General features: G+C 41.6%; 1 protein-coding gene across 2 annotated transcripts; it reads left to right on the forward strand.

Moving 5' to 3' along the window:
• Positions 1-1,924: 1,924 nt before the first annotated feature.
• Positions 1,925-24,120, forward strand: AQP4 (aquaporin 4). 2 transcript variants are annotated; one of them, XM_060243865.1, is made up of 5 exons: positions 1,925-2,071; positions 10,479-10,893; positions 16,134-16,298; positions 18,110-18,190; positions 19,964-22,207. In XM_060243865.1, the coding sequence occupies exons 1-5, from the start codon at positions 2,040-2,042 to the stop codon at positions 20,240-20,242; spliced, it is 972 nt and encodes a 323-aa protein (XP_060099848.1). In that variant the 5' UTR covers positions 1,925-2,039; the 3' UTR covers positions 20,243-22,207. The 2 variants fall into 2 exon arrangements, with proteins under 2 accessions (XP_060099848.1, XP_060099849.1); XM_060243866.1 differs by lacking the exon at positions 1,925-2,071 and adding an exon at positions 2,682-2,935 and having other exon boundaries at positions 19,964-24,120.
• Positions 24,121-24,436: the final 316 nt, after the last annotated feature.

The following is a 24,436-nucleotide window of genomic DNA, read 5'->3' on the forward strand; positions in this document are numbered from 1 at the left end:
TCCCGCTCCCCCGGGGGAGAGGCAGTATTCTAGGTGAAGAGCCCCCCCTCAACATTTTCCTGACCTGAAATGTCCTGTGGTCCCAGAAAACCTATACATATCCCATCAGTACATGCGCAGCCAATGAGGCAAACCCCCAGGCTGTTTCAGACAGGGGAAGCAGCACAGGGGGTGGCCCATTCTCCTTATGCTCAAGTGTTGTACTCTGAACCAGGCCCCTGTGCACATACTGATTTCCCAGTGGGGAACATCACAGGTTGTGACTGACTGAAAGTCCTCAGGGCAAACCTGGGAAAGATGTGTGGAAAATGTAAAGTGTGGTTAACACTCATAGTCAACAATTTTATGAAAAGAGCAGGTTTTGATGCAAGATGAGCAAAACGTGTACTACAAAAGTGTCTTGTATATTGCAGGTACATGGAGCAGCAAAGATGGAGTTATTTAGGAAATCAGAAGACACCTGAATGGATGAGGTTCTTCATTTGTTTATTTGGTTTATATCCCACCCTCTCCACCAAAGCAGGCACAGGGCGGCTTACATTTCACAAAAGACATATAAAAACCAGTATTGATATAAACCACAGATATAAAAATATAAAAATTCAGAATAAATAAAAACACAAAACAATATCAAGTGCTATTTTGATCTTGTTGGCTGTTACTATGAGATGTTCTATCAAGAGAAAGGTCGATTTGTTGATGGAGCAAAAGACAGCAGCAAAGATATACTAAGAATAAAGGTCAAAGAACCAGTGCAGGACATGGCTATGAAGAGTTTCGAATGTGAGCTAGTGCAGAAATGTAAAGAGTGTCAGGGATTGTCAAAGCCCTCCCCACACTTACCCAGAACTCTGAGTGCAAGCTGGGGACTGTTGTGGTGTTTGGGCTGGAGAAGGCCTTCCCACTATTAGCATCAGACCCATGCCTGGCAGCTTCAGCAACACTGATGGAGCAGGAAAAGCCCTCCCCCACTCAAATGGCCCAGCAAAACAGCATGGAGAACCACACCAGCAGCAATGGAGGCATTTCTTTGCTATAAGGTGCAATTGATGATGTTCAAACTGAAACTTGTGGGCTGTCTTTTAATAGTGCTTAAGGTCTACTCACACACCCCAGTTGACATTTAACACCAAATATGCAGCAGACACTAAACCTCATAGAAGAGTTGCTGCCCAGAATTTACAAGAGACAAAACAATGGTGAAGGAGACACTCAAGTAGTGTTCCCTCTACGCTGAGTTAGTGTGAGCTAGCTCAGTTTTTTTTAGCTTCCAGCTCACACATTTTTGCCTCAGCTCAGTAAAAATTTTCCTAGAGCGAGCTAATTTATGCATTAGCTCACAACTTTAATGCCAATAACTCACAATTTTAATACCAGTAGCTCAAGAAGTAGAATTTTTGCTCACAAGACACCATAGCTTAGAGGCAGCATTGCACCCAAATATAATATTTTGTAAAGGGGATATCCCACTACTTGGTTGCTGTCATAAAAGCCTGTCAATGGTTATGACACTGCAATAAAATTCTGGTTAAGAGACCTATAAAAATACCACAAACGTTGACAGAACTCTATATTTCCCAGGCAATCAGTCCGAGGATAGTCATGTACAGATATGAACTGCTTCACCTGGTAAGCACAAACTCCAGCTTCTTTTCCTGTTGGCTGCAATTCCATAAAGTTACAGAATTAACTGACAGACTAATAGAATTCCAGCCTGTGCCTTAATTTAGGATGTAGTTTATATTTTACTGGGGGGGGGGGCGGAATTAATGCCAAGTTTGCTGGACTTCAAGCGGAGGTCTGCCCTTGGACAGGCACACGACCGGCTGATCAGGTAAGGGCAAGATATTTGCGACGTTCAAATATAACTTCTTGACCTGCCGCCCGGTGGACGAGGCTCTTCCCAGCCCGCCACTCCAAAAAAACCCAATCAGACAAGCAGCCGTAACCCGACTCCCGCGGCGCGCTCCGGGTTCTTCTGCCGCTCCTCCCTCTCCCAGCTCCGTCTTTCCCAGGCGCTCGCTCCGTCCAGGGAAGGCATGACCGACAGAGCCGCGTCCAGCGGTTGCGGGTGAGTGCTGCGGAGGGCGCCGAATGTTTGCTTCACGGCAAGCTGCAGGGCCACAAGGGCCGGTGATGCCTGCACGTGGGGAAGGCAAGCGGGGGAGGGCTGCCTGCCTGCCTGGGGCATGTCGGGAGGAGCGGTGGTCCGCTGCATAGAATAGCAGCTTTGGGGAGGGAAAGACTGCCGGCGTAGAGAAATGCAACAGGTTGGCCGCTGTGCGCCGCGTAGTGCCTTTCGCCCAGCCTTGCGCGCCTTGAAGCGCTGCGCCGGACTGGCCGGAGCGTAGGTTGCTTAGCGGGTAAGCAAAAGAGGCACGAGCCTGAGCGTGCCTCTTCAAAGAGGACTCCGAAGAAGCCCCGCTTCGTTCCCGTGAAGCCAACCGGGCTGCTGGGAGGGTCTTCAGGTTGTAGAGCATGTGATGAAAAACAACAACGAAACTTTGGGGATCAGTCTTTGAAAGGGAGAGAGCCTCCGCGAGGTGGTGAGGAGGACGCCCTCGCTGCACCTTCCCGCGGCAGCAGAAGGGGTTAAGGGGCTTGGAGAGCGCCTGCTGCTCGGGGCGCATGTCAAGCAGGCGAAGTGCTCTAGGCTGCTAACCCCCTGCCTCGGCGCACACCCAGGGAGGAGGGAGGGAGGCTGGAGCAAAGGAGCTCCCTCGCTTCGCCCCCCTCCCCTTCCAGCCTCCTTGGCCGCTTTGGCGGAGTCTTCCGGGGGGCCTGCCAGCTCGTCCCCACCAGCCGTTCCCTTCCCCCTGCCCTCTCCCGCCGTTCCTCCTGGGCAATCCCAAAGAGCATCTAATGAGCAGCATCTTTACTACTCCCTGCGTGCCTCGGGCGATTGGATTGATGCGCTCTACTTTCAGACCCAAATGTAAGTTGCTGCTGGAGAAGTTGTACTTGGGTTTTTTGCTTGTTTTTGCTCCCCCCTCCCATCGTTTTTGCAGTTCTCTTGATTTTGGAATTGATCCGGCACGTCCTTGGGGGGGCGGGGTGGAGAAAGTTTTGCGCCAGAGTTTGTGTTGTGTGTGTTGCGCGCGCGCTCCCTGGCATACACAACTCCGAGGATGAAACGTTAAACCAATCTGATTTGCTAAAGGTCAAGGGCAATCCCTGTCTTGTTCACCTATTTGGAAAAGATCCTAAAAATAATACCTTTGCAGGCAGTTTGCTGTTGGTAATGTATTCTGCCTCGTAAATATAGAGATCGCTGGTTCAGGGTTTAGCGGCTAGTGAAGGGAACGTCATGCACTTTTCAGCTCTCAAATTTGCTTTCTAGGGTGATTCCTCAGAGTAGAAGAGGGAGGGGGGAGTCCACAGGGTCTGCCCTGCGTAAATGGGAACCCGGCCTTTCTCGGTATTTGCTGAGGTTGCAAAATATGGGACTTGTTGCAGGAGAAAAAAGGATTCCGATCTTGCAGGCGCAAAGATAATATTTTGCTTGTTCTCTTTGCCCCGCCCCCTCCTCCGCTCTCTGGCGTTCTCTAAAGCGCGCAGGCTCGCACAAAATGAGAAGACCTGTAGCTGCCAACCAACTTGTCTTTTGGCTTTGATCGGCTGGCTCATAGCTCTTGTTCTGCCTGCCTGTGAGGCGGATGCACCTGCAGAGGGTGCAGCGTCTCCAGGATTGCAGCAGGTTACGTTAATTGATCTGGGCTCTCTAGAACTGAAAGGATCTGGAATCGAGTTGCATTCAGCGCAGGGAAATGGGAAGCCTGCTCAGCGGTGCTTGCTCAGAGCTGAGGTGATGGGAAGACGGTTGTGTTCAAATCCCTGCCCTCAGACTGACCTCCCTCAGCCAGCCAACAGGCAAAAATGCTTGGAGGGAGGGTGGAATGCTAATAAATGGTTTGGAATGAAGCCATGAAAAGATGGCTTCAAGGTATGACAAATGAGAATTCATGGGATAAATTATTGGAATATGTTGGGAACATTTACCGTACATCATTTGCTCACCATCAAAGCTTACCATTTCCAAAAGCCTGTAATAGCCAAACAAGGTCAATATTACAGTCTTTACTTGTTTATTTGGATGGAAATGCAATTCATTTTTTATTGTGGTATTGGTAGAATTTATTCTGTATTGACCAACCAACCACAAAATATTCCCACTCCAAAAAAAAGGTAAATACATTTCAGAAAGTGCTATAAGCAAGAAGTTTTTGAAACTTGCATTTCACTGAGCAAACTCTTGTTATGATCATTGTTTTATCCTGCTTTTTGTTCAGACAGCTCAGAGCAGGATCCTGGGAAATAAATTCTAGGAAAGACAATGACTGACCTGATTAGCTTCATGGCCAAGAAGGGTGAACTAGAACCCAGATCTTCCCATCCCTCCAGTCCAGCACTTGAACCACTATACCACGCTGACTCATGCTGTTGTATTGCAGCTCACGCCATAATCTTACAAGGATTTCAGATTAACCTGATTTGGTTATTTATGGCTGCTCCAAAATGTCACTGAAATTACAATTCAGAAGGAAGGTTGATTCTGATGTTATTCACCCTGGGCCCATTTGCAGTGTAGTGCAGAATATAAATTTCATAAATAAATAGTTATGCTCTTCTGGGCTAGTTAAATTAATAGGATTTAACTCTTCTTTGGATGGTACTGTACCTGACACACGCACATGCACACGAGTAACATCAGAGATAGATTGAGTTGCCCACTAAGTCTCTGACAAGTTTCTGCAGAAGTATTTATGGAGTTCATAAAACTTTACAGTGTTTTAATAGATGGTGAGTTTAGAATTGCCTACATTTTTCCTGGCAAGACTCATGTGCTTTTTACGAACTGTGCAGCATGCAGGCATTTGGCAAGTGAAGCTTTTCCATCTCTCCTCCATAGGGGAGGGGGGCGCATGCTTTCAGGGATCAGTTCAAAGCACAAGAGCCCTACAACAAAATGGTATTCCTATGCAGTGCTTTTAACTGCTTGTCTTCTGAATGTAGGCTGGGTGCTCACTTTATTTCTTCAGTCAAGAGCTTTGGAACTGCAAAGTGTAGCTTTCTATGCACTGTGCAATATGTGTAAACTGTTGGTCGTTCCCCCTACCATGCTGCAACTTACTGGTTTTGCTTTATGAAGAGTATTTTTTTTAAAAAAGGAATGGGGATAGTTTCACCCTTGAGAGAACATGGCTTCAAGTCTACAAGTAGGGAAATGCACAAGTAACATGAGAATGAAATGAGGAGATAACTTCTCCTTAGTCATATAATGAGGTTGGGAAGCAAAATAAGGTTATTCCAGAAAGTCAGGCAGCAGAACATGAAGGGTGAGGTGGAAACATGAAAGTATTACATGGGCAAAGTCAGTTCCCTGGCATGCCTAATTTATGCTTGTCATTGACAGGGCCTACTAAGGCAACAGATCCTGAACAGTGCCATTGAAGATAAGAACATAAGAGAAGCCATATTGCATCATGCCAATGGCCCATCCAGTCCAACATTCTGTTACACAGTGACAAAAAACCCCCAGCAGGTGCCATCAGAAGTTCCACTAGTAGAGCCAGGGTACTAGAAGCCCTCCCACTGCTGCCCCGCCCCAGGCACCAAGAATACAGAACATCACTGTCCTAGACAGAGAGTTCCAACTATACCCTGTAGCTAATAGCCACTGATGGACCTCTGTTCCATATGTTTATCCAATCTCTTCTTAAAGTCATCTCTGAATGTAGCTGCCATTACCTCCTGTGGCAGTGAATTCATCCTTTGGGTGAAGAAGTACTTTCTTTTATCCATTTTAACCTGACTGCTCAGCAATTTCATTGAGTGTCCACAAATTCTTGTATTGTGAGAAAGGGAGAAAAGTTCTTCTTTCTCTACCTTCTCTATCCTATGCATAATCTTATAAACCTCTGTCATGTCACCCCTCAGTTGACATTTCTCCAAGCTAAAGAGCCCCAAGCGTTTTAACCTTTCTTCATAGGGAAAGTGTTCCAACCCTTTAATCATTCTAGTTGCCCTTTTCTGGACTTTTTCCAGTGCTGTAATATGTTTTTTTGTGGTGTGGTGACCAGAATTGTATTTGTTGTTGTTCAGTCGCACAGTCAAGTCGGACTCTTTGCAACCCCATGGACAAAGTCACACCAGGCCCTCCTGTCTTCCACCATCCTCTGAAGTCTGCTCAAATTCGTGTTTGTTACATCAGTAACGCTGTCCAGTCATCTCATCTTTTGCTGTCCCCTTCTTCTTTTGCCTTCTGTCTTTCCCAGCATCATGATCTTCTCCAGTGAGTGCTCCCTTCTCATTTGGTGGGTGGCCAAAGTATTTCAGCTTCAGCATCTGACCTTTCAAGGAACAGTCTGGGTTGATTTCCCATAGGACTGACTGGATCTTCTTCCAGTCCAAGGAACTCTCAAGATTCTTCTCCAGCACCACATCTCAAAAGCATCTATTCTTCTGCACTCAGCCTTCCTTATGGTCCTGCTCTCACAGCCATACTGTGAATACCATTGCTTTGACTATATGGACTTTTGTTGGCAGGGTGATGTCTCTATTTATTATACCGCTCAGGTTCGCCATAGCTGTCCTCCCAAAGAGCAAACGTCTTTTAATTTCATGGCTACAGTCACCATCAGCAGTAATCTTGGATCCCAGAAATGTGAAGTCTGTCGCTACTTCCATGTCTTCCCCTTCTATTTGCCAAGGTGTGATGGGGCCAGATGCCATGATCTTAGTTTTTTTGATGTTGAGTTTCAAGCCTACTTTTGTGCTCTCCTCTTTGACCCTCAACAAGAGGTTCTTTAGGTCCTCTTCACTTTCTGCCATTAGAGTGGTGTCATCTGCATATCTGAGGTTGTTGATGTTTTTCCCAACAATCTTAATTCCGTCTTCTGCTTCATCCAGGCCAGCATTCCGCATGATGTACTCTGCATATAAATTAAATAAGCAGGGTGACAATATACATCCTTGTTGAACTCCTTTTCCTATTCTAAACCAAACAGTTGTTTCATACCCCGTTCTGACAGTTGTTTCTTGACACTTTTACAGGTTTCTCAGGAAATATGTGGGGTGGTCTGGTACTCCCATCTCTTTAAGGACTTGCCACAGTTTGTTGTGATCCACACAATCAAAGGCTTTAGTAGAGTCAATGAAGCAGAAATAGATGTTTTTCTGATACTCCCGTGCTTTCTCCATAATCCAGTGGATGTTGGCAATCTGATCTCTAGTTCCTCGACCTCTCCAAAAACCAACTTGAACTTCTGGTAGTTCTTGATTTACATACTGCTAAAGCCTAGCTTGTAGGATCTTTAACATGACCTTGCTGGCATGTGAAATGAGTGCAATGGTGTGATAGTGTGAACATTCTTTGGCATTACCCTTCTTTGGGATTGGAATATAAACTGACTTTTTCCAATCCTGTGGCCACTGTTGCGTTTTCCAGATTTGTTGACATAATGTGTGCATCACTTTAACAGCATCATCTTTTAGGATTTTGAATAGCTCAACTGGGATACCGTCATCTCCGCTCGCTTTGTTGTTAGTAATGCTTTCTAAGGCCCATTTGACTTCACCCTCCAAGATGTCTGGCTCGATGTCAGCGATTTCACCATCATGGTTGTCAAGGACATTGAGATCCTTCTTGTATAATTCTTCTGTGTATTCTTGCCACCTCTTCCTGATCTCTTCTGCTTCTGTTAGGTCCCTACTGTTTTTGTCCTTTATCATGGCCATCTTTGCATGAAACATTCCCTTGATTTCTCCAATTTTCTTGAAAAGATCTCTTGTCCTTCCCATTCTATTATTTTCCTCTATTGCTTTGCATTGTTCCTTCAGGAAGGCCTCCTTATTTCTCCTTGCTGTTCTCTGGAAATCTGCATTCAGTTGGGTGAATCTTTCCTTTTCCCCTTTGCCTTTCGCTTTCCTTCTTTCCTCAGCTATTTGTAAAGCCTCATCAGACAGCCACTTCGCTTTCTTGCATTTCTTTTTCTTTGGGATGGTGCTGCTTGCTGCCTCCTGTACAATGTCATGAACCTCCGTACATAGTTCTTCAGGCACTCTGTCTATCAACTCTAGTTCCTTAAACCTGTTCTTCACCTCCACTGTATATTCATAAGGGATGTGATCAAGGTCAAACCTGAATGGCCTAATGGCTTCCCCAGTTTTCTTCAGTTTAAGCTTGAATTTTGCAATGAGTAGCTTCTGATCTGAGCCGCAGTCAGCTCCAGGTCTTGTTTTTGCTGACTGTAAGGAGTTTCTCCATCTTTGACTGCAGAGTATATAATCAATCTGATTTCTGTGTTGCCCATCAGGTGATGTCCATGTGTAGGGTTGCCTTTTAGGTGGGTGGAAAAGGGTGTTCGCTATGACCAATTTGTTCTCTTGACAAAACTCTATTAGCCTTTACCCAGCTTCATTTTGTTCTCCAAGGCCAAACTTGTCAGTTGTTCTGGTTACCTTTTTACTTCCTACTTTGGCATTCCAGTCCCCTGTGATGAGGAGGACATTTTTTTTGTGTGTGTTAATTCTAGAAGGTGTTGTAGATCTTCATAGAAATGGTCCACTTCAGCCTCTTCTGCGTCAGTAGTTGGGGCATAGACTTGGATTACTGTGATATTGAATGGTTTGCCTTGGATACGGACCAAGATCATTCTGTCATTTTTGAGATTATATCCCATTACTGCCTTCCTCACTCTCTTGTTAACTATAAAAGCCACACCATTTCTTCTACGGGACTCTTGCCCACAATAGTAGATGTAGTGATCCTCTGAGTTAAATGCACCCATTCCCATCCATTTTAGTTCACTGATTCCCAAGATGTCGATGTTCAGTCTTGCCATCTTTTCTTTGACTACATCCAGCTTACCTTGATTCATAGATCTTACATTCCACGTTCCAATGCAGTATTGTTCTTTGCAGCATCTTGCCCACAATAGTAGATGTAGTGATCCTCTGAGTTAAATGCACCCATTCCCATCCATTTTAGTTCACTGATTCCCAAGATGTCGATGTTCAGTCTTGCCATCTTTTCTTTGACTACATCCAGCTTACCTTGATTCATAGATCTTACATTCCACGTTCCAATGCAGTATTGTTCTTTGCAGCATCGGACTGTTCTTTCACCATCAGACACATCCACAGCTGAGGGTCCTTTCCGCTTTGATCCAGCTGCTTCACTCTTTCTGTGGTTACTTGGACTTGCCCTTCGCTCTTCCCCAGTAGTATATTGGGCACCTTCTGACCTGAGGGGCTCATCTTCCAGCGCCATATCTTTTAGCCTTTTGTTACTGTCCATGGGATTTTCTTGGCAAGAATACTGGAGTGGTTTGCCATTTCCTTCTCCAGTGGATCACATTTTGTCTGGGTTCTCAGCTGTGGCCTGTCCATCTTGAGTGGCCCTGCATGGCATAGCCCACAGCCTCACTGAACTGTGCAAGCCCTCTTGCGACATCAAGGCAGCAATTCATGAGAGGGCAGAATTACATTCAGCAGGGGTGGCCAATGGTAGCTCTCCAGATGTCTTTTGCCTACAAGTCTAATCAGCCCCAGCCAGCATGGCCAATGGCTGGGGCTGATGGGAGTTGTAGGCAAAAAACATCTGGAGAGCTACCGTTGGCCATCCCTGGTATACAGTACTCCAAATGAGGCCACAGCATTGATTTTGGAGACGCATTGTTTGCAAAGATATTAAGGTGCTATGTAAAAGTCCTCGGTCTTTTAGCCAGTCAGGGGCCCAAGGACTGGCCCTGATGAGATCTTTACTTGGATCCATGACCTATGCATAGTGAAGAATAAGAGCCAGCTGCCATATCTTCCGCTTCCCCCATGTCTCAGGTGTCCATGTATGTGAGTCACATTCAAGTATGGTACAGTTTCATCTGGAATATCAGATGACATTAACCTATATGCCAGGGGTGGCCAAACTGCAGCTCAGGCACCACATGCAGCTCTTTCACTCATTTTGTGGAGGTTGAGGAGGAACTTAATGCAGGTTTACTCTCAAGTAGGGATAGTGGCTCAGCGGTAGAGCATCTGCTTGGTAAGCAGAAGGTCCCAGGTTCAATCCCTGGCATCTCCAACTAAAAGGTTCCAGGCAAATAGGCATGAGAAACTTCAGCTTGAGACAGTGGAGAGCCGCTGCCAGTCTGAGTAGACAATACTGACTTTGATGGACTGAGGGTCTGATTCAGTATAAGGCAGCTTCATATGTTCATAAGTAAGTGTGCTTAGCATTGGGCCTCAATCAGCTTATTGTTAGGGAATAGCGTTGCAAATACAAATGGGCATTGGTGGGGGGCAGCTTCATCTCTCCTTCCTCAAGATAAAGTTGATTGGCCAAACTTGGTGTAGTGATCATAAAATGTTAGCCCTACCTCCTCTGTGTCTTTCACTATTGCTGGTACATTTACAGGTGATGCAGAGAAATCTTAAGGCTATAGAGTAGCTTCTGATGCTGCTTTTGTTTTCCTTTTCAGCAAGTGTGGACCTCTGTGTAAGTGTGAGGCCATCATGGCGGCATTCAAAGGCATCTGGACTCAGGCCTTCTGGAAAGCTGTTTCAGCAGAATTTTTGGCAATGCTCATATTTGTCCTCCTGAGCCTTGGTTCCACAATCAACTGGGGTGGAGCTGAGAAACCTCTACCTGTAGATATGGTCCTTATCTCTCTCTGCTTTGGACTTAGCATTGCCACGATGGTGCAGTGCATTGGACACATCAGTGGTGGCCACATTAACCCTGCAGTGACTGTTGCTATGGTCTGCACTAGGAAGATCAGCCTTGCCAAGTCAGTCTTCTATATTGCAGCCCAGTGCCTGGGTGCTGTTGCAGGGGCTGGAATTCTCTACCTTGTTACTCCCAGGAGCGTGGTAGGATCTTTGGGAGTCACCTCGGTAAACAAAATTTCTGTTGTTTTCATGAAACTTCAGTAACAAACATTAGCACACGTATGTTCTGTAACTGAAATCCAAATTGCCTATTGTTAATGTAACTGCAGTCACTAGGGATGATGGATAATACTAGTTAGCATTGGCTTTGATCATGATTCAGGAGAACAAGTGAAAGAAAGCCAGACTTCTTCAGAGAACATGATAACAAGCCGCAGATGGAAAAAAGGAGTAGTCCTCAACCTTACACACACACCCCAGTGCCTTGACGATTAAGCACATCAGTTTTGGTAGCAAGCTGTAGTTCAGCATTTAAACTGAACCACAAAGTATCATTTGTTCCCTTCTCTCCAGGCTACAGTTCTAAACTGTGGTTTAATCTTTACTTGGAATCCTGGTTTGGAGGAGGCAGACCAAACTGTTCTTTATGGTTTGTGTATAACAATGTGCTTTGTTTGCCATGAATGGCTGAAGGTGAGCAGAGGGCAAGAGAGAAGGGGGAGGGGAAAGGAAACATGCAAGCCCGAATATTGACTTGGGCTTGTTCATGTGGTTTGTAGTTCAAAAACAAAATGAATTAATTCACAGTGAAAGATTGGGGGGGGGGGTGTTTGTTTTGTTTACTGGTGAGGCTTGAGATAGGTCTTGTTTTGATCAGTTTGTAATACCAGTGAGCATTTTTGGCAGAGTAGTTTTATATTTGCATTACGTTTACATATATATATTGGTAAAGAGGCACACTGGCATTACAAATCCTCTCATGTCGTGTCTTGCGTATTAATAGTGATTATATAAATAGCACCAGTTGATTTAAACCTCAAATATAAAAATGCTTACTAGTATAGACTTATGAAAAAAAATTGTTGGCATGAATTCAAAGGATAACATGCAAAATTTAATCTAGCATTGTGTAAACCAACATTGTATAAACCAAGGGAAGATTATAGGCTGTAGTGAATAAAATAATCTACATTTAGCAATTTTGAGAAAGGGTCTTGAGGTGATGGTTTCTTATCCAGTTTTATGTGACCATTTTTTATCTGTGAGATGATCTTCATGCAGCAGCCTTATAGTGGACACCTGTGTGGATCAGTTCCTTATGAATGAGTTAAACATTAAGTGGATTTTTCAAATGCTCCTGTTTTATCATACAGATAGACGTTACTTTGTGTGTGACAATTATTCTTGAACAGATATTTTTAGAACTTTCAGAAATCATTTAATTGAGTATAGCACAAATAGATGTGAAATGAGATTTTGAGATTAAATGATTGGGATGAAAAAAATCGATGCCATTATGATGGTGACTGAAAGCTCCATCAAGATGACATGGTTCTTTAAAACAGGCCATGCCTCAGATTTCAGCTTTGTTCTTTGCTAATAAAGGATCCTCATCAATCCCACTGCAGGACCTATTAACATGTACTTGAGCTTCCTGCTGCCTGTTTTTAATTGAAATAGAAATTAATTGAGTTAGAGCTAATTAATGAATTTATAATAGAACACTAAATTATAGTCCTCCTAAGGAAAAGAAAAAGCCACACTGAAGGCCACGCTGAAAGATACATTATCTGAATTTTTGCAGTGTAAGCATACAACAAAGTGCAGCTTGCACCAGCCCCAATCTGGGAACCATCTGCCATACATATGATGATGATTAAAAAGTGATTCTTAGCCTTGTTGTGATAGTGCAGAAGCATTTAGAGTAAAGCCATGCCAACTGTTAAAGTCAACACAACATGTAGTACAAAATTGGTACATTAGCTTCACAGCTACACAATGTGACTATCATTACATTAGTGAAAGGGCTTTGGTTTTTTAAAGATTTCTGAAGCAAGGCACCATTGAACATAATTCTCATCACTGCAGTGCTTCGGACTGCTTCACACATTAACAAGCGGAGCATCTCAGTTATCCCAGTATGGAGCTGTGATGCACCATCAGATGAATCGCAGTGGGTGTATGCAAGAGAGTGCACCCGGTCAGGTGCTGCTACTTCCTTGTGATTGTATCTCCAGGAATTGTTTGATGACCCATCTGTAGAGATGTGAAGGCCTGGAAAAAAACCTGAAAAATTTGAAAAAAAACCACCATTTTTTCCCCTGTTTTTTTCCTGAAGCCTTTTTTGTTTTTTTGTCCAAAAAATTGGAAAAATTGAAAAAAAGAAAAGAAAATTGATTATGGAACATTTTAACATGATGGATAAATATATTTTAAGACACGGTGTTCAAATATGTTCCAAATAATTTCTAAAAAATATTTATGGTATCAGATTATTCTAATTTCTATGCACTGAGGACAAGCAAGTCCTAGGTTATTCCCATTCACTGAAACTTAGTTCTACACTCCCTTCTATACATTTCCCCCCCCCTCTTCAATTCTTTTTATGAGAATGAGTTTTTATTTTTATTTAATACTGTGGAGAGGAAATATGAATAATTGTTACTTCTGGATTTTAAAAAATTGTTTTGTGGAGGTCTGTTCCACATAAACTAGTAAACAGTTCAGGAGATTGTTGCTCCATTTGTTACAATTACAAATAAATATTATTTAAAAAGTAAATTCTGTTTGTAATAATTGTTTGGATACACTATATTTTTAATATGCTAGTTGTGATAATTTCAAGTAAAATTGTCCATAGTCATATTTTATGTTCTTAAAGTAACAGAATGACTTTCAATCTGGAAAAGAAAAAAGAAATACTAATGTAGCATTTTTTTCTCAATTTTTCCCAAAATTTCCAGTTTTTTCCCAAGGGAAAAAAGAAAAAAAACTGGGGGGTTTTTCGAGCTTCAAAATTTTCAGAAATTTTACATCTCTACCCATCTGTATGGAGTTATTTTTTAAACACTCAATACCTTACTGGCTTATAGATGGGAGGAACTGTACATTTTAAAGACGCTAAAATCACTCTTAAGTTTGTGTTTGATCTTTTCTAGTGTCTCAGAAACAGAGAAGGTACTCCTCTCCTTGGTGTGTGCCCAGAGCGTTCCCTCTGACTTCAATTCAGGTGGATGCATTGTCTTGAGTTTTATTATCAGTTGCAATTCAGTAGTCTCTCTTTCTAATCTCCCTTTGAAATTCCTTTGTAAGATAACACCTTTTCATCTACAATGATAAACTGCTGAACAGTAGCATAGACTCTGGTACCAAGGCCTGCAACAAACCAAGATGTCAGCTTTGCTACCTTATAGATCTTAGCCGCACTTTCATTGGACCCAGCAATGTCAGTCATACGATCCCAGCTTCCTACTCCTGCTCATCCTCTAACATGATTTATGCCATTATATGTCAGCAATGTTCTTCCAGTCTCTACAATGGAAGAACAGGTCAGTCCCTTTTACAAAGAATTAATGGACATAAATCTGACATCAGAAATTACAACACTCAAAAACCAGTGGAGAAACATTTTAACCTTCCAGGACATTCAGTTGCTGACCTAAAAGTAGCAGTTTTAAATTAGCAGACTGTCTGTAAGCAAGAAAAGGTTGGTCCCGCAGTGCCTATGTGAGGGAAGTGTCACTATCCAGCATGGGTTGCAGGTCATTATTAATGTGTTTAAATGACTTGAGTTGCGAGCTGTGAGTTGTGAACTGACCAGTGGTATTCTGTTATCATTTTCTTTGAGCTTGTCTTGTCTTTAGGCTTGAAAGCCAGCTTGGTGTAGTGGTTAAGAGTAGCAGACTCTAATCTGGAGAACCAGGTTTGATTCCCCTCTCCTCCATTTGAAGCCAGCTGGGTGACCTCAGGTCAGTCATAGATCTTTCAGAACTCTCTCAGCTCTACCTTCCTCACAGGGTGCCTGTTTTTTAGAAAAGGAATGGAAGGCAATTGTAAGCCACTCCAAGATTCTTTCAGGTAGTGAACAGCGAGTTATAAAACCAACTCCTCCTCCTCCTCTGTCCCTGGATATCATTCTGGCTTTTCCAATAATCTTTCTCACCATATCCGGAGAATATTCTAGTAGTAAAAATGCCTGTTCCAGATCCTTCAAGTGATTATCTCTGTCTGAGGGATTAGAGCAGATGTGACTATGGTGTAGGGCTTTGCTATACACAATGGATTGTTTGATGTGTTGGGATGGTAGTTGGAGGCATGTAGAAATGTTTGCCGATCTGTTGGCTTACAGTATAATGTGGTACTTACGTGTCTTTCATGTATCCACACTGTGGTGTCACCTCTCCTAGGAGGGTGGGGGAGCTAGCTGCCCTCAGGGGTGATTCCCCCATTCATTCAGTTTTTCTCCAATAAGGTAGTACTTTGCCCTAGTCTGGAATTCTTTCCCAGGGTGGTCTATTCTTTCCATTTGTCCCAGCCTGTCTCCTTGTCTGTATTTTTTTCTGGATCCTGTTTCCACAGCAGAGAAAGCTTTGATGGGTTGGATATAAAAAGAGCTTTACTATACCATCTTCGCTGTAAATGGTGGTTTGAAAGGGTCTGCATTTGTTTTAGGGGCCCTAGGCAGGATGCGCTGCCTTTTCAGAGTGTATGTCAAAGTGGATTGTTTGGTTGTGTTATGAAAATGCTGCAATTGCTTGCCCCTTGTCCATTTGAGCTCACTCCAATAGGGCACAAGCTTCCACCGCAGCCTTCTGCAGAGGTGTCTTGTTGCATGAGATCTGTAAAGCTGCTAGCTGGTCATCAGAGGACACCTTCATCTGGTATTATGCTGTTGATACTGTTGCCTGGAGAGATGCAGCAGTGAGTAGGGTGGTCCTGCACTCCCTGTTTGACTAGAGCTCTACACCCTCTGCCAGGTGACTCTTCCCAATATGGGACTTCACAGAAGACCAAAGACAAAAACAGGGTTGCACTTACCTGTAACCATTGTTTGTCAGGTTGTCTTCTTTGTAGCATACTTTCCCTCCTGCCCTGCTGTGAGCTCTTTCTGTGGCTGTGCTTCATGCTACATGGGAACTCAGCAGTGTGGAAGGACTGAGGGGAAATGGCACCCCTTATTCTTGGCTTGGTTTCTGGGAGAACGCTGTGGGCATGGCCAAGGGGAAGGGCGACCTCTCTATTCCTGAGAAGCTAGAAAATTTCGCCATCAGTAAGCTTGGGCAAGCATAGTCCCCAGTGTATGCCGCACAGAAGACAATTCAATGAACAACAATTACAGGTAAGTCCAACCTTCTTTTCTTTACTGATTTGGTTTGAAATGGATTTAATCAGTGGGGAGGAAATGATATTTTTATTTTTTACATTCTTTATGTTTCCCAGATCTCTAGTGTGCTTCTTTTTGCTAGGTACATGGAGACCTTTCAGCTGGCCATGGACTACTGGTGGAGCTGATAATTACATTCCAGCTGGTTTTTACAATTTTTGCGAGCTGTGATTCAAAACGAAGTGATGTCACAGGTTCAGTGGCATTAGCAATTGGATTGTCCGTTGTAATCGGACACTTGTTTGCTGTAAGTAGCTGTTATCTCTGGGAGAATAAAATAAGCCATTATTCTGTCCTTTTGCTGAATAACATGATATAAATGTCATGTAGCCAGTTACTTTTGCAAATAGGTTTTACTGTAAAAACAGTTTCATGTGTTTTCAAGTGTCTTTGAACTCACCTAGTAGGAAGAATCCTGACATCTTAAAGGATTGCTGTGGAGTGTCGTGGTTTAGAGTTTAAGCTACAACTTTTTGTGGAGAGAGGAGGCAGTGTTCATAGTACAAATCTCATTTCTGCCATAAACTTACTGAGTTGGCAAGTGTCTTTAAGCTTCTTCTTCCGTCACAGGTATTTGTGGGGAATACTGACCTGAACTGTAGAATGGTTTTATTTATTTATTTATTTATTATTTATTTAGATTTGTATCCCGCCCTCCCTTTATGGACTCAGGGCAGCTAACAACATTTTAAAATCAACAATTCAGCTTAAAAACAAGACAATATAATAAAACAACAATATACCAAATTTATAGAACTATAGGCTAATCATTCTAGATTCGCTTACCATCACTGCTATTGTTGCATTGGTGCTCACATATTGCTGACATTAGTGCTGCTATTATGTTAGCACTCAGATGTTATCATAGTGTTGGTTGGGCTCTCAGAGCTATGATGTAGATATTATAATATAGCAGTTGTCTTCCTCAGGTGTTAAATGCAAGTCAAAAGAGTTCGGTCTTGCAGGCCCTGCAGAACCGTACCAGGTCCCGCAGAGCTCTGATTTCTTCTGGAAGGGTATTTCACCATGTGGGGGCCACCACAGAAAAAGCCCTGGCCCTGGGCTTCTTTTGGCCCAGGGATCATTTTAGATTATGTTGGAAGGTCTATGATAGGTTCTCCAGATATGCTTTCAAACTTAAAAGCAGCTGTGGTAAAGTCTTTTTTCTGCCTGTCTTTTATTTCTTTATTTATTTAGTAGGCTTATATTCCACCCTTTCCCATAATAAGCTCAGGGCTGATCTTGTTGGGTTAAGTGCAGCCAGAGGGATAGTTTTGATCAGGAGAGAGTTCACCACCAGCCACCCAGAATCAGGATCCTCATCTGAACTGGGGAACCTGGCAGCTGCTGTTTAGAACTACAAACAAGAATAATAAAACAGAAACAACACATAACTCATTGAAAGATCTGATCTGACATAACATGTAATTTGACCCTTGGAGCAATGCTATTTTGATTGTGAGTGTAAAAGCCAGTGCCACACCATTGATTCCTGCAACAAACAGATAAAGCATGAAATATTAGCTTCAAATACATGTCTCACCAAACACCTGTTCTAAGAACCCTGGCCAAGTCTGGGTTTGTGGACACTTGTACATGGATGCTTCAAGACTTTTACTCTTTCAAATATTTGCTTTGGTTCACTTCTATAGATTTACTCAGTGGACTGAGTTCCTCCCCATTGCAAGGCCTTTGGGTGGATTCCACCCTGACCAACTGTACAAATCAGTCTGCCTCATGGAGTATTCTTGATCAAAATCAAATTCTCTGGTACTATGAGGAAAGTATCCCGGCTGGCTAGAAGAATTGATGCTTGGTCAGTGACAGCAGCCATGCTATGAGGGATCCTAGTGGTATGTTCACAGCCTTGGGAAAGCTAAGCTTGCAGTCCTGAACCTTGTCTCCTGTGCTGCCTCTTTGTCATACCCATTTTCATGGACCAGCTTACTGAGGGGTGCTTTTTGCCCCCTTTAGGTGCCAAATATTGTTATTGTATAATAACGATTTATAGTAATCATTTCAAATATATTTATATATATATACATATTTTTAATGCAGATCAACTACACGGGTGCCAGCATGAACCCTGCTAGGTCATTTGGACCTGCAGTTATCATGGGAAAATGGGAACACCACTGGGTAAGTGATGATTATACTTGAATATTTATTATTTCATCAGAGCAACAAATAATTGAAAATGTTACTCATGTTTGCTCTTTAAAAATTATTTCCATAAAGCTATTTCCATAAAGATCCTAACTATGAATGAGAAACACTGCACAATCAGTTTTTCTTCATATATTTTGTAGTGCTTCAAATGAATACAACTTAGAGTGGGGTAATCAGTATTTTTTTTAATTCAATTTAAATCAGTATTATAAAATATTTAAACAATAAGTGTTTCTTTTTTAAATGATCTGATTTAAAATGAAATCTAACATCTAAAAACGAAGCCTGAAAAGGTGCCTCTATAATGAACTTGTGATAAAGTTATTTTTCTTTCTAAAGAAAGAACTGTGATATCACCTTTGTTTGGTAATATACTGGACAGTAGTTCATATACTGATATTATGACTTGATATCAGGGGGCAGGGACAAGAAAATCACCACAGCTCTTGACTGTTGATCCATCTGTTTTGCCCAGGAACCACAACTAGCCCTTGCTTCTAGGTGAGACTGTTTAGGTGTGATAAAGGAGACGGGACAGACTAAAGAAAATGACCATAAAAAGAAGAAACATATTTTAGTTACAACATGGACCTTGCTGAAAATCTCGGTTGAAAGAAGGGTTTCCATCAATGGAGTAGTTCTGTGCATCCCACTTCCTTCTGCAGTTCCAGATGCCCTCTGACATGCTTCTCCTGATTTTATGATTACAGCAGCAAAATGACAGGAATTTTTATTTAGGAAGTATTTATATGATAATGGGGAAGTTTGATTTATGGGTTTTTGTGTGGGGGGTCTTCTTTCTGATTTATGTAGCCTTGATTTAAATTGATAAACTCTGAAGACATGATCTGATTTTGTACTGAAACAGTATAGAACTTGAATAATCAGATAGGACGGTCTGCATGAGAGGGGTCTTCCTAAATTTGAAAGGATTTCTCTGCAGGAAACATACCTATTTCTGTGATAGCATATGAGTTAAATTGTTCACCTGCACATTTTTTGGGTTTGTGTAGCACACATAAACTTTTTCAGGCAACTTTAGTGCCTTTCTATCTTAATTATTTTATATTTTATATACATATGGATTCAGTGTGATCAAAATATATGCTGATGTATTTTAAAGGAGAGCTTCCAAGACAGATAATAGGCCAGGGTTCCATCAAAACCATCATAAGAATATAAAGTTTCTTTCTTGTTCCACATACTCAGAATTCTTTTGTAGATTATATGTATCATCATGTGTGTGCTTAATTATAAGGACATGGAACACAGAAAGCTTTTCTTGTTCCGGTGGTTTGGTCTAATACAGGGGTGGCCAAACTGTGGCTCAGGAGCCACGTGCAGCTCTTTCATACTTATTGTGTGGCTCCCAGAGGCTGTGGAGGAACTTAATGCAGGCTTACTCTCAAGTAAGTGAGCTTAGCATTGGGACCTCAGTCAGCCTCTGGCACTAACCCACAAGTAGGCAACTATTTCTGCTGTGTGTGAAGCAGGAGGGAGGAAGAAATAGACAGGCTTGCAAGCATACCCCTTAGGAAGAATGTTACCAGTGGGCTATGCAAGTACACAACTATATGAGTAGAAGCTTTGCACATTCTTGTAGCAGTGCAGGAGTAGTCATGGAGGAGGCATCAATCCTATCAGGTTATGTGCAAGATGATCTTTATCTGTAACCTGCAGGGTTTTTTGGAGCATTGCTCTTACTATATGATCTTCTGCATTTCTGTTCCACATTTCATGCAGATATATTGGGTAGGACCAATCATTGGAGCAGTCCTTGCAGCTACCCTTTATGAATACATCTACTGTCCTGATGCTGAGCTCAAGCAGCGTTTCAAAGAAGCCTTCACTAAAACAAGTCAGCAGTCCAAAGGGAAATACATAGAAGTAGAAGACACCAGGAGCCAGGTGGAGACAGATGATTTGCTCTTGAAGCCTGGAATGGTCCATGTCATTGACATTGAGAAGGGCGAAGATAAGAAGGGAAGAGATCCAACAAATGAGGTGCTGTCATCTGTATGACTAGAAGTGAGCACTGAAAGCAGAGAACAGCCTACTGCCTTGCTTATGGATAGCCTTCCACCCATAAAAGAGACAGATCTGTTGTAAATTAGGCCCCTACCTCATCTTAAAATCATAGGGAGATAGCAACAATTAATTAGTTGCTCTATCAGACCACAACCCCATTGTGTCGAAGTGGTAGCAGTTAACAATGTTGAGTAATTATTCCAAATTCAGAATCGTTCTATTGGTGATGACAATAGAGAGTATTTTCCTTCTCCTTCTCTGTCCCAAGTGAATTTTAGAAGAGGCATACAGCTTTATGCAGGCAATTCCAAGAAGGAAATAGCAATTGTTGACAATCAGATTGACAGACGAGACTTATCTGAAGATGCCTATAGACACAGAAAGCAGAGTGTCTATCAGATTGTTCTTCTGACACTTAATTGCTTGTTGTCACTCCTGATTAGAATTTTAATGACAGAGTCTATGAAGAGCTCAGAGACAGCAAAGCCAACATAGAGAACACAAAAATCTTTTCAAATCAGTGTCTTTTTTTATACCCCATTCTAAAATAGCCATTCTGTCAACTTTTTAGACCGATGCTTCCTCTAGGGGCTTATATTCCCTCCATTAAATTCTATAGACTGTGCCTTCACATTGTATAAAAAACCCCTTCTGATCATAACTAATAATATTAAAACTGAAGGGTGTTGATGCTGATGCCGAATCTTTATTATCCTTTCCTTAAAAAGTTCTCATGAGATTTCAGTTGTTTACAGCAGAACATTGGTAGACCTTTGAGGGCATATACAAACAACAATAAAACTTCATATTTCATTCCATCTCAAAAGAAAAAAAATTATGGGCACAATCCAGCCACAGTTAAGCACTCTACAGTGCAATTATAAGAACATTTTCCTGGGAGACATGCTTAGGATTTCATTGCTGAATAGCCATATATTTTTACTGGGAAATCCCTAGGCGCAAACTTTACTCTCTCACTAAAATCGGAGGAATTTGAAAGTGCTTCACTATGGATGGAATGTATCCAGTATCCAAATATCAGAAGGGAGATGAAGGCTGATCTGTTTTCAGTGCACTTATCTAGTTAAAGAAAAATACTGTGCCAAGTTTATATAACTGAGATGTTAAACTTACTTATCCAATGTGTTCACCATGTGATTTGTTTATCAATAGCAAACAGGCATTTATTCATTGTTTAAAATACTGGCTGTGAAATACTTTGGCAATTTATGCTTTGCTCTTGACTGCTCTTTTGTTAACAAGACTTGTTTTAGGGCTGCTTCACACATTACAGATTTCCTACATGTACTACATGTGACAATTATTCAGGTGCGTGTGTTCCACCATCTGTACATTCAGTGTACATGTGCTGAAAAGCCACAGCTAACAAAGGCATATGCAGTTGTCACAACAAAAATCTGTGAAGCAGTTGTGGAATCTGTGAATTTTCAATGGCCTTAGGATGCCACAGCATACAATAGCTTGCAACATTTGTGCAACATTGTGTTGCTGAACAGCAAGTCTGCCATTTATGAACTTCAAATGCTTTTGGTCAAAAAGGAGTAATGTTTACAATTTCCAAACATCAACAGAATTGACTTCTATTGTGGCTGAGGAATCTGTGCAGGAATCATCTATTTGGAATAGCTGATTAATAGATGTGACAAAAATATAGTACTCTGAAAACATTTAATCCAATAAGAAATAGTAATGACCAGAGCGGTTCCATCGGTGGGGATAGTGATTATGTACACGCAAAGAAATATGCACACAGAACGCTCCTTTCAGTGGAGACATTGTGTATACATTGGAGGAACCTTTGCACTTTACTGGTTCAAGGCCCAGTATGTGTACCTCATAACCCTGGGAAAGAAAGTTCTTCCTTTATTTTAAAGATAGAAAGATGAAATTTACATGATGTCTTCTACTGGACCTATTCAAAAATGGCATCTCTGAAATTTAGAATTCACTAAGTGACTTTGTGCCGATTCTCGTGTACTTTGCCATTTCAATAGTCAAATAGACTATTCAGCAATAAATAAATAGGGGACATAAATACTGAGCTTTGATCACATGATCTTAACAGGCCTTCTTATTTATGTTTTCTTCAGTACATGGGTGACTTTAAGGTATCCCACAATTGATTGCCTGGAGAAAATGATTTTACCTCAAAGGTTTAATTTATGCTCTTTCTAGAATGTTTTGCACTGGTATCATAACAGTTACACTTTGGTTAAGCACTGTAGCTTAGCAGGTTTTTTTTTTTGTTGTTTGCTTTACTGTATTTGTACCATATGATTTTTACCCCTTTAATTGTGTATTTTGATAATACTCCATCTGTGCATGCTTATATTTTACATTTTGTTGTCGTCATGCTTAGGGGTTGTTTCAGTGATTTATTGAGCTGTTTTACAAAGAGCTGAACACGCTACTCTTGTGTGTGAGGGGATCCCTGCCACTTTATCTGCAGCAAGCATGAGATGCAGAGTAGCTTCACCTTTTATAGCACCAGTTTCTGTTGGTAAAAAGTCTGTGTTGACCCTGTGATGCTTCTAATGTCCTCATAAGCAGAGACAGGTTCCAATTAAGAACCTTGTATATTATACTATAAGCTGTATAAACAACAGGCTTTGGATAGCACAAGACCAGCACAGAGTCTGGACAGTGATTCTGAAAGCAGAGAAATTGCCACTGGCACTAAGTTTGTAAATTTATGGGAATTTTCACTGGCCAAAGCTGAATTGCACCTTGCTATTGGCTGCATTTACATATCACAAACGCCTATGTTGGTGCCGGGAAATGTCAAGCATTCAGATTTTTTTTCCCTGAATGCATTGGCTGTCGTTGTTTACTGATAGTTCATTTAGTTTAATGCTGAAACTGATATACTCTAAACTTACTTTGATAGCATATGCAACCAGTTTAAGTGTGACCTCTTAATCCCATCCTCATTGAAAACAGAGATAAAGAGTCAACTGAGCTGGCTCTCTCACATCAGTCTACATGGGTAATGTGTTCAAACTGCTTTCACAAATAATTTTCTTCTCATTTGCAACTAATTCAGAAAAATGGAAAGATCCACTGGCTGTGGAAAACTGTTTAGAAAATGCAAAGGAAAAAGCACATTATTTTAAAATGTAGATGTTGGAATGACAACAATTTTCATTGAGTGGCAAAGCAGACAGAGTAGTCCAGTGCTGAACTGGTAGATGTAGCAGCATGAGCACCACTTTTTACACGTTTCTTGTTCTTTTAAAATGTATAGTAGCTCCCTACAAAAATGTTTGCCCATGTGTATCCATTTAAATTGGCATGAGAAGTACACAAGGCAGTAGTTTTACTAGAATATCCACTGTAAAGATGCATGCCATCATCTCTGCCTTGCTTAAAGATAGTCCATCTTGTTGGAAATGTGTTGAGTGGGTAGGCATAGTTTTCCATTTCTTAAAGGTACGTCAGAAGCCCCATAGAAAGGCAAAAGAAGCCACCAAGTGAAAATGCAAAGCTGCCATAAATAAAATTAGATGTTACAAGCAGACAATTATCAGGTCTTGGATGCAAAATCAGAATCACATTTACAGCAGATTCTCTAAAGATACATAAATGATAATCTACTACTTGTGGGAGCTGTGACATGGTATTAATTGGAAAAGTACTGAAGTCTCACAGTCTTTTTTCAAAAATACTATCACTGTCAATCAGCACATTATTAGAACTAACTTGATAATAATATCAATTATAATTTGTAACATTTTGAATAATCTACTGAAAATAGCTATGCTGTCATCAATATTGGATAGTTTCATTTTCCTTCTAGTATGCTGTACCCCCCTATTATCTGTTGTAAATAAACTACTGTCTGTTTTGATTGACTTCTGCATTTTCTTTCTAAAACATATTTCAAACATTGCAGAGTAGCAAAAACATGGTTATGTAAAAGTAGTTTCTTTCAGGTAGTCATGTTGATCTGCAGTCGAACAGCAACATTCAGGTTCAGTAGTACCTTCAAAATCAACAAGCTTTCCAGGGTATAAGCTTTTCAGAGTCAAAGGTCACTTTGTCAGATATCTGACAAGACCTTTGACTCCCAAAAGCTTATACACTAGAAATCTAGTTGGTCTTTAAGGTGCTAGTGTACTCAAATCTAGTTATATTAAGGGGTGCTCCCAGGGCTTTTTTTGAGCAGGA

The sequence above is a fragment of the Heteronotia binoei genome, chromosome 7 (genome assembly GCF_032191835.1).
Source record: "Heteronotia binoei isolate CCM8104 ecotype False Entrance Well chromosome 7, APGP_CSIRO_Hbin_v1, whole genome shotgun sequence".
NCBI classification, from domain to species: domain Eukaryota; kingdom Metazoa; phylum Chordata; class Lepidosauria; order Squamata; family Gekkonidae; genus Heteronotia; species Heteronotia binoei.

Coding starts and splice junctions, on each gene's coding strand:
- AQP4 (XM_060243865.1), top strand. CDS start 2,040: ATGACCGACAGAGCCGCGTCCAGCGGTTGCGG. Junction 16,299..18,109: donor TAATCGGACACTTGTTTGCT/GTAAGTAGCTGT, acceptor TTTTTAATGCAG/ATCAACTACACGGGTGCCAG. Junction 18,191..19,963: donor GAAAATGGGAACACCACTGG/GTAAGTGATGAT, acceptor CATTTCATGCAG/ATATATTGGGTAGGACCAAT.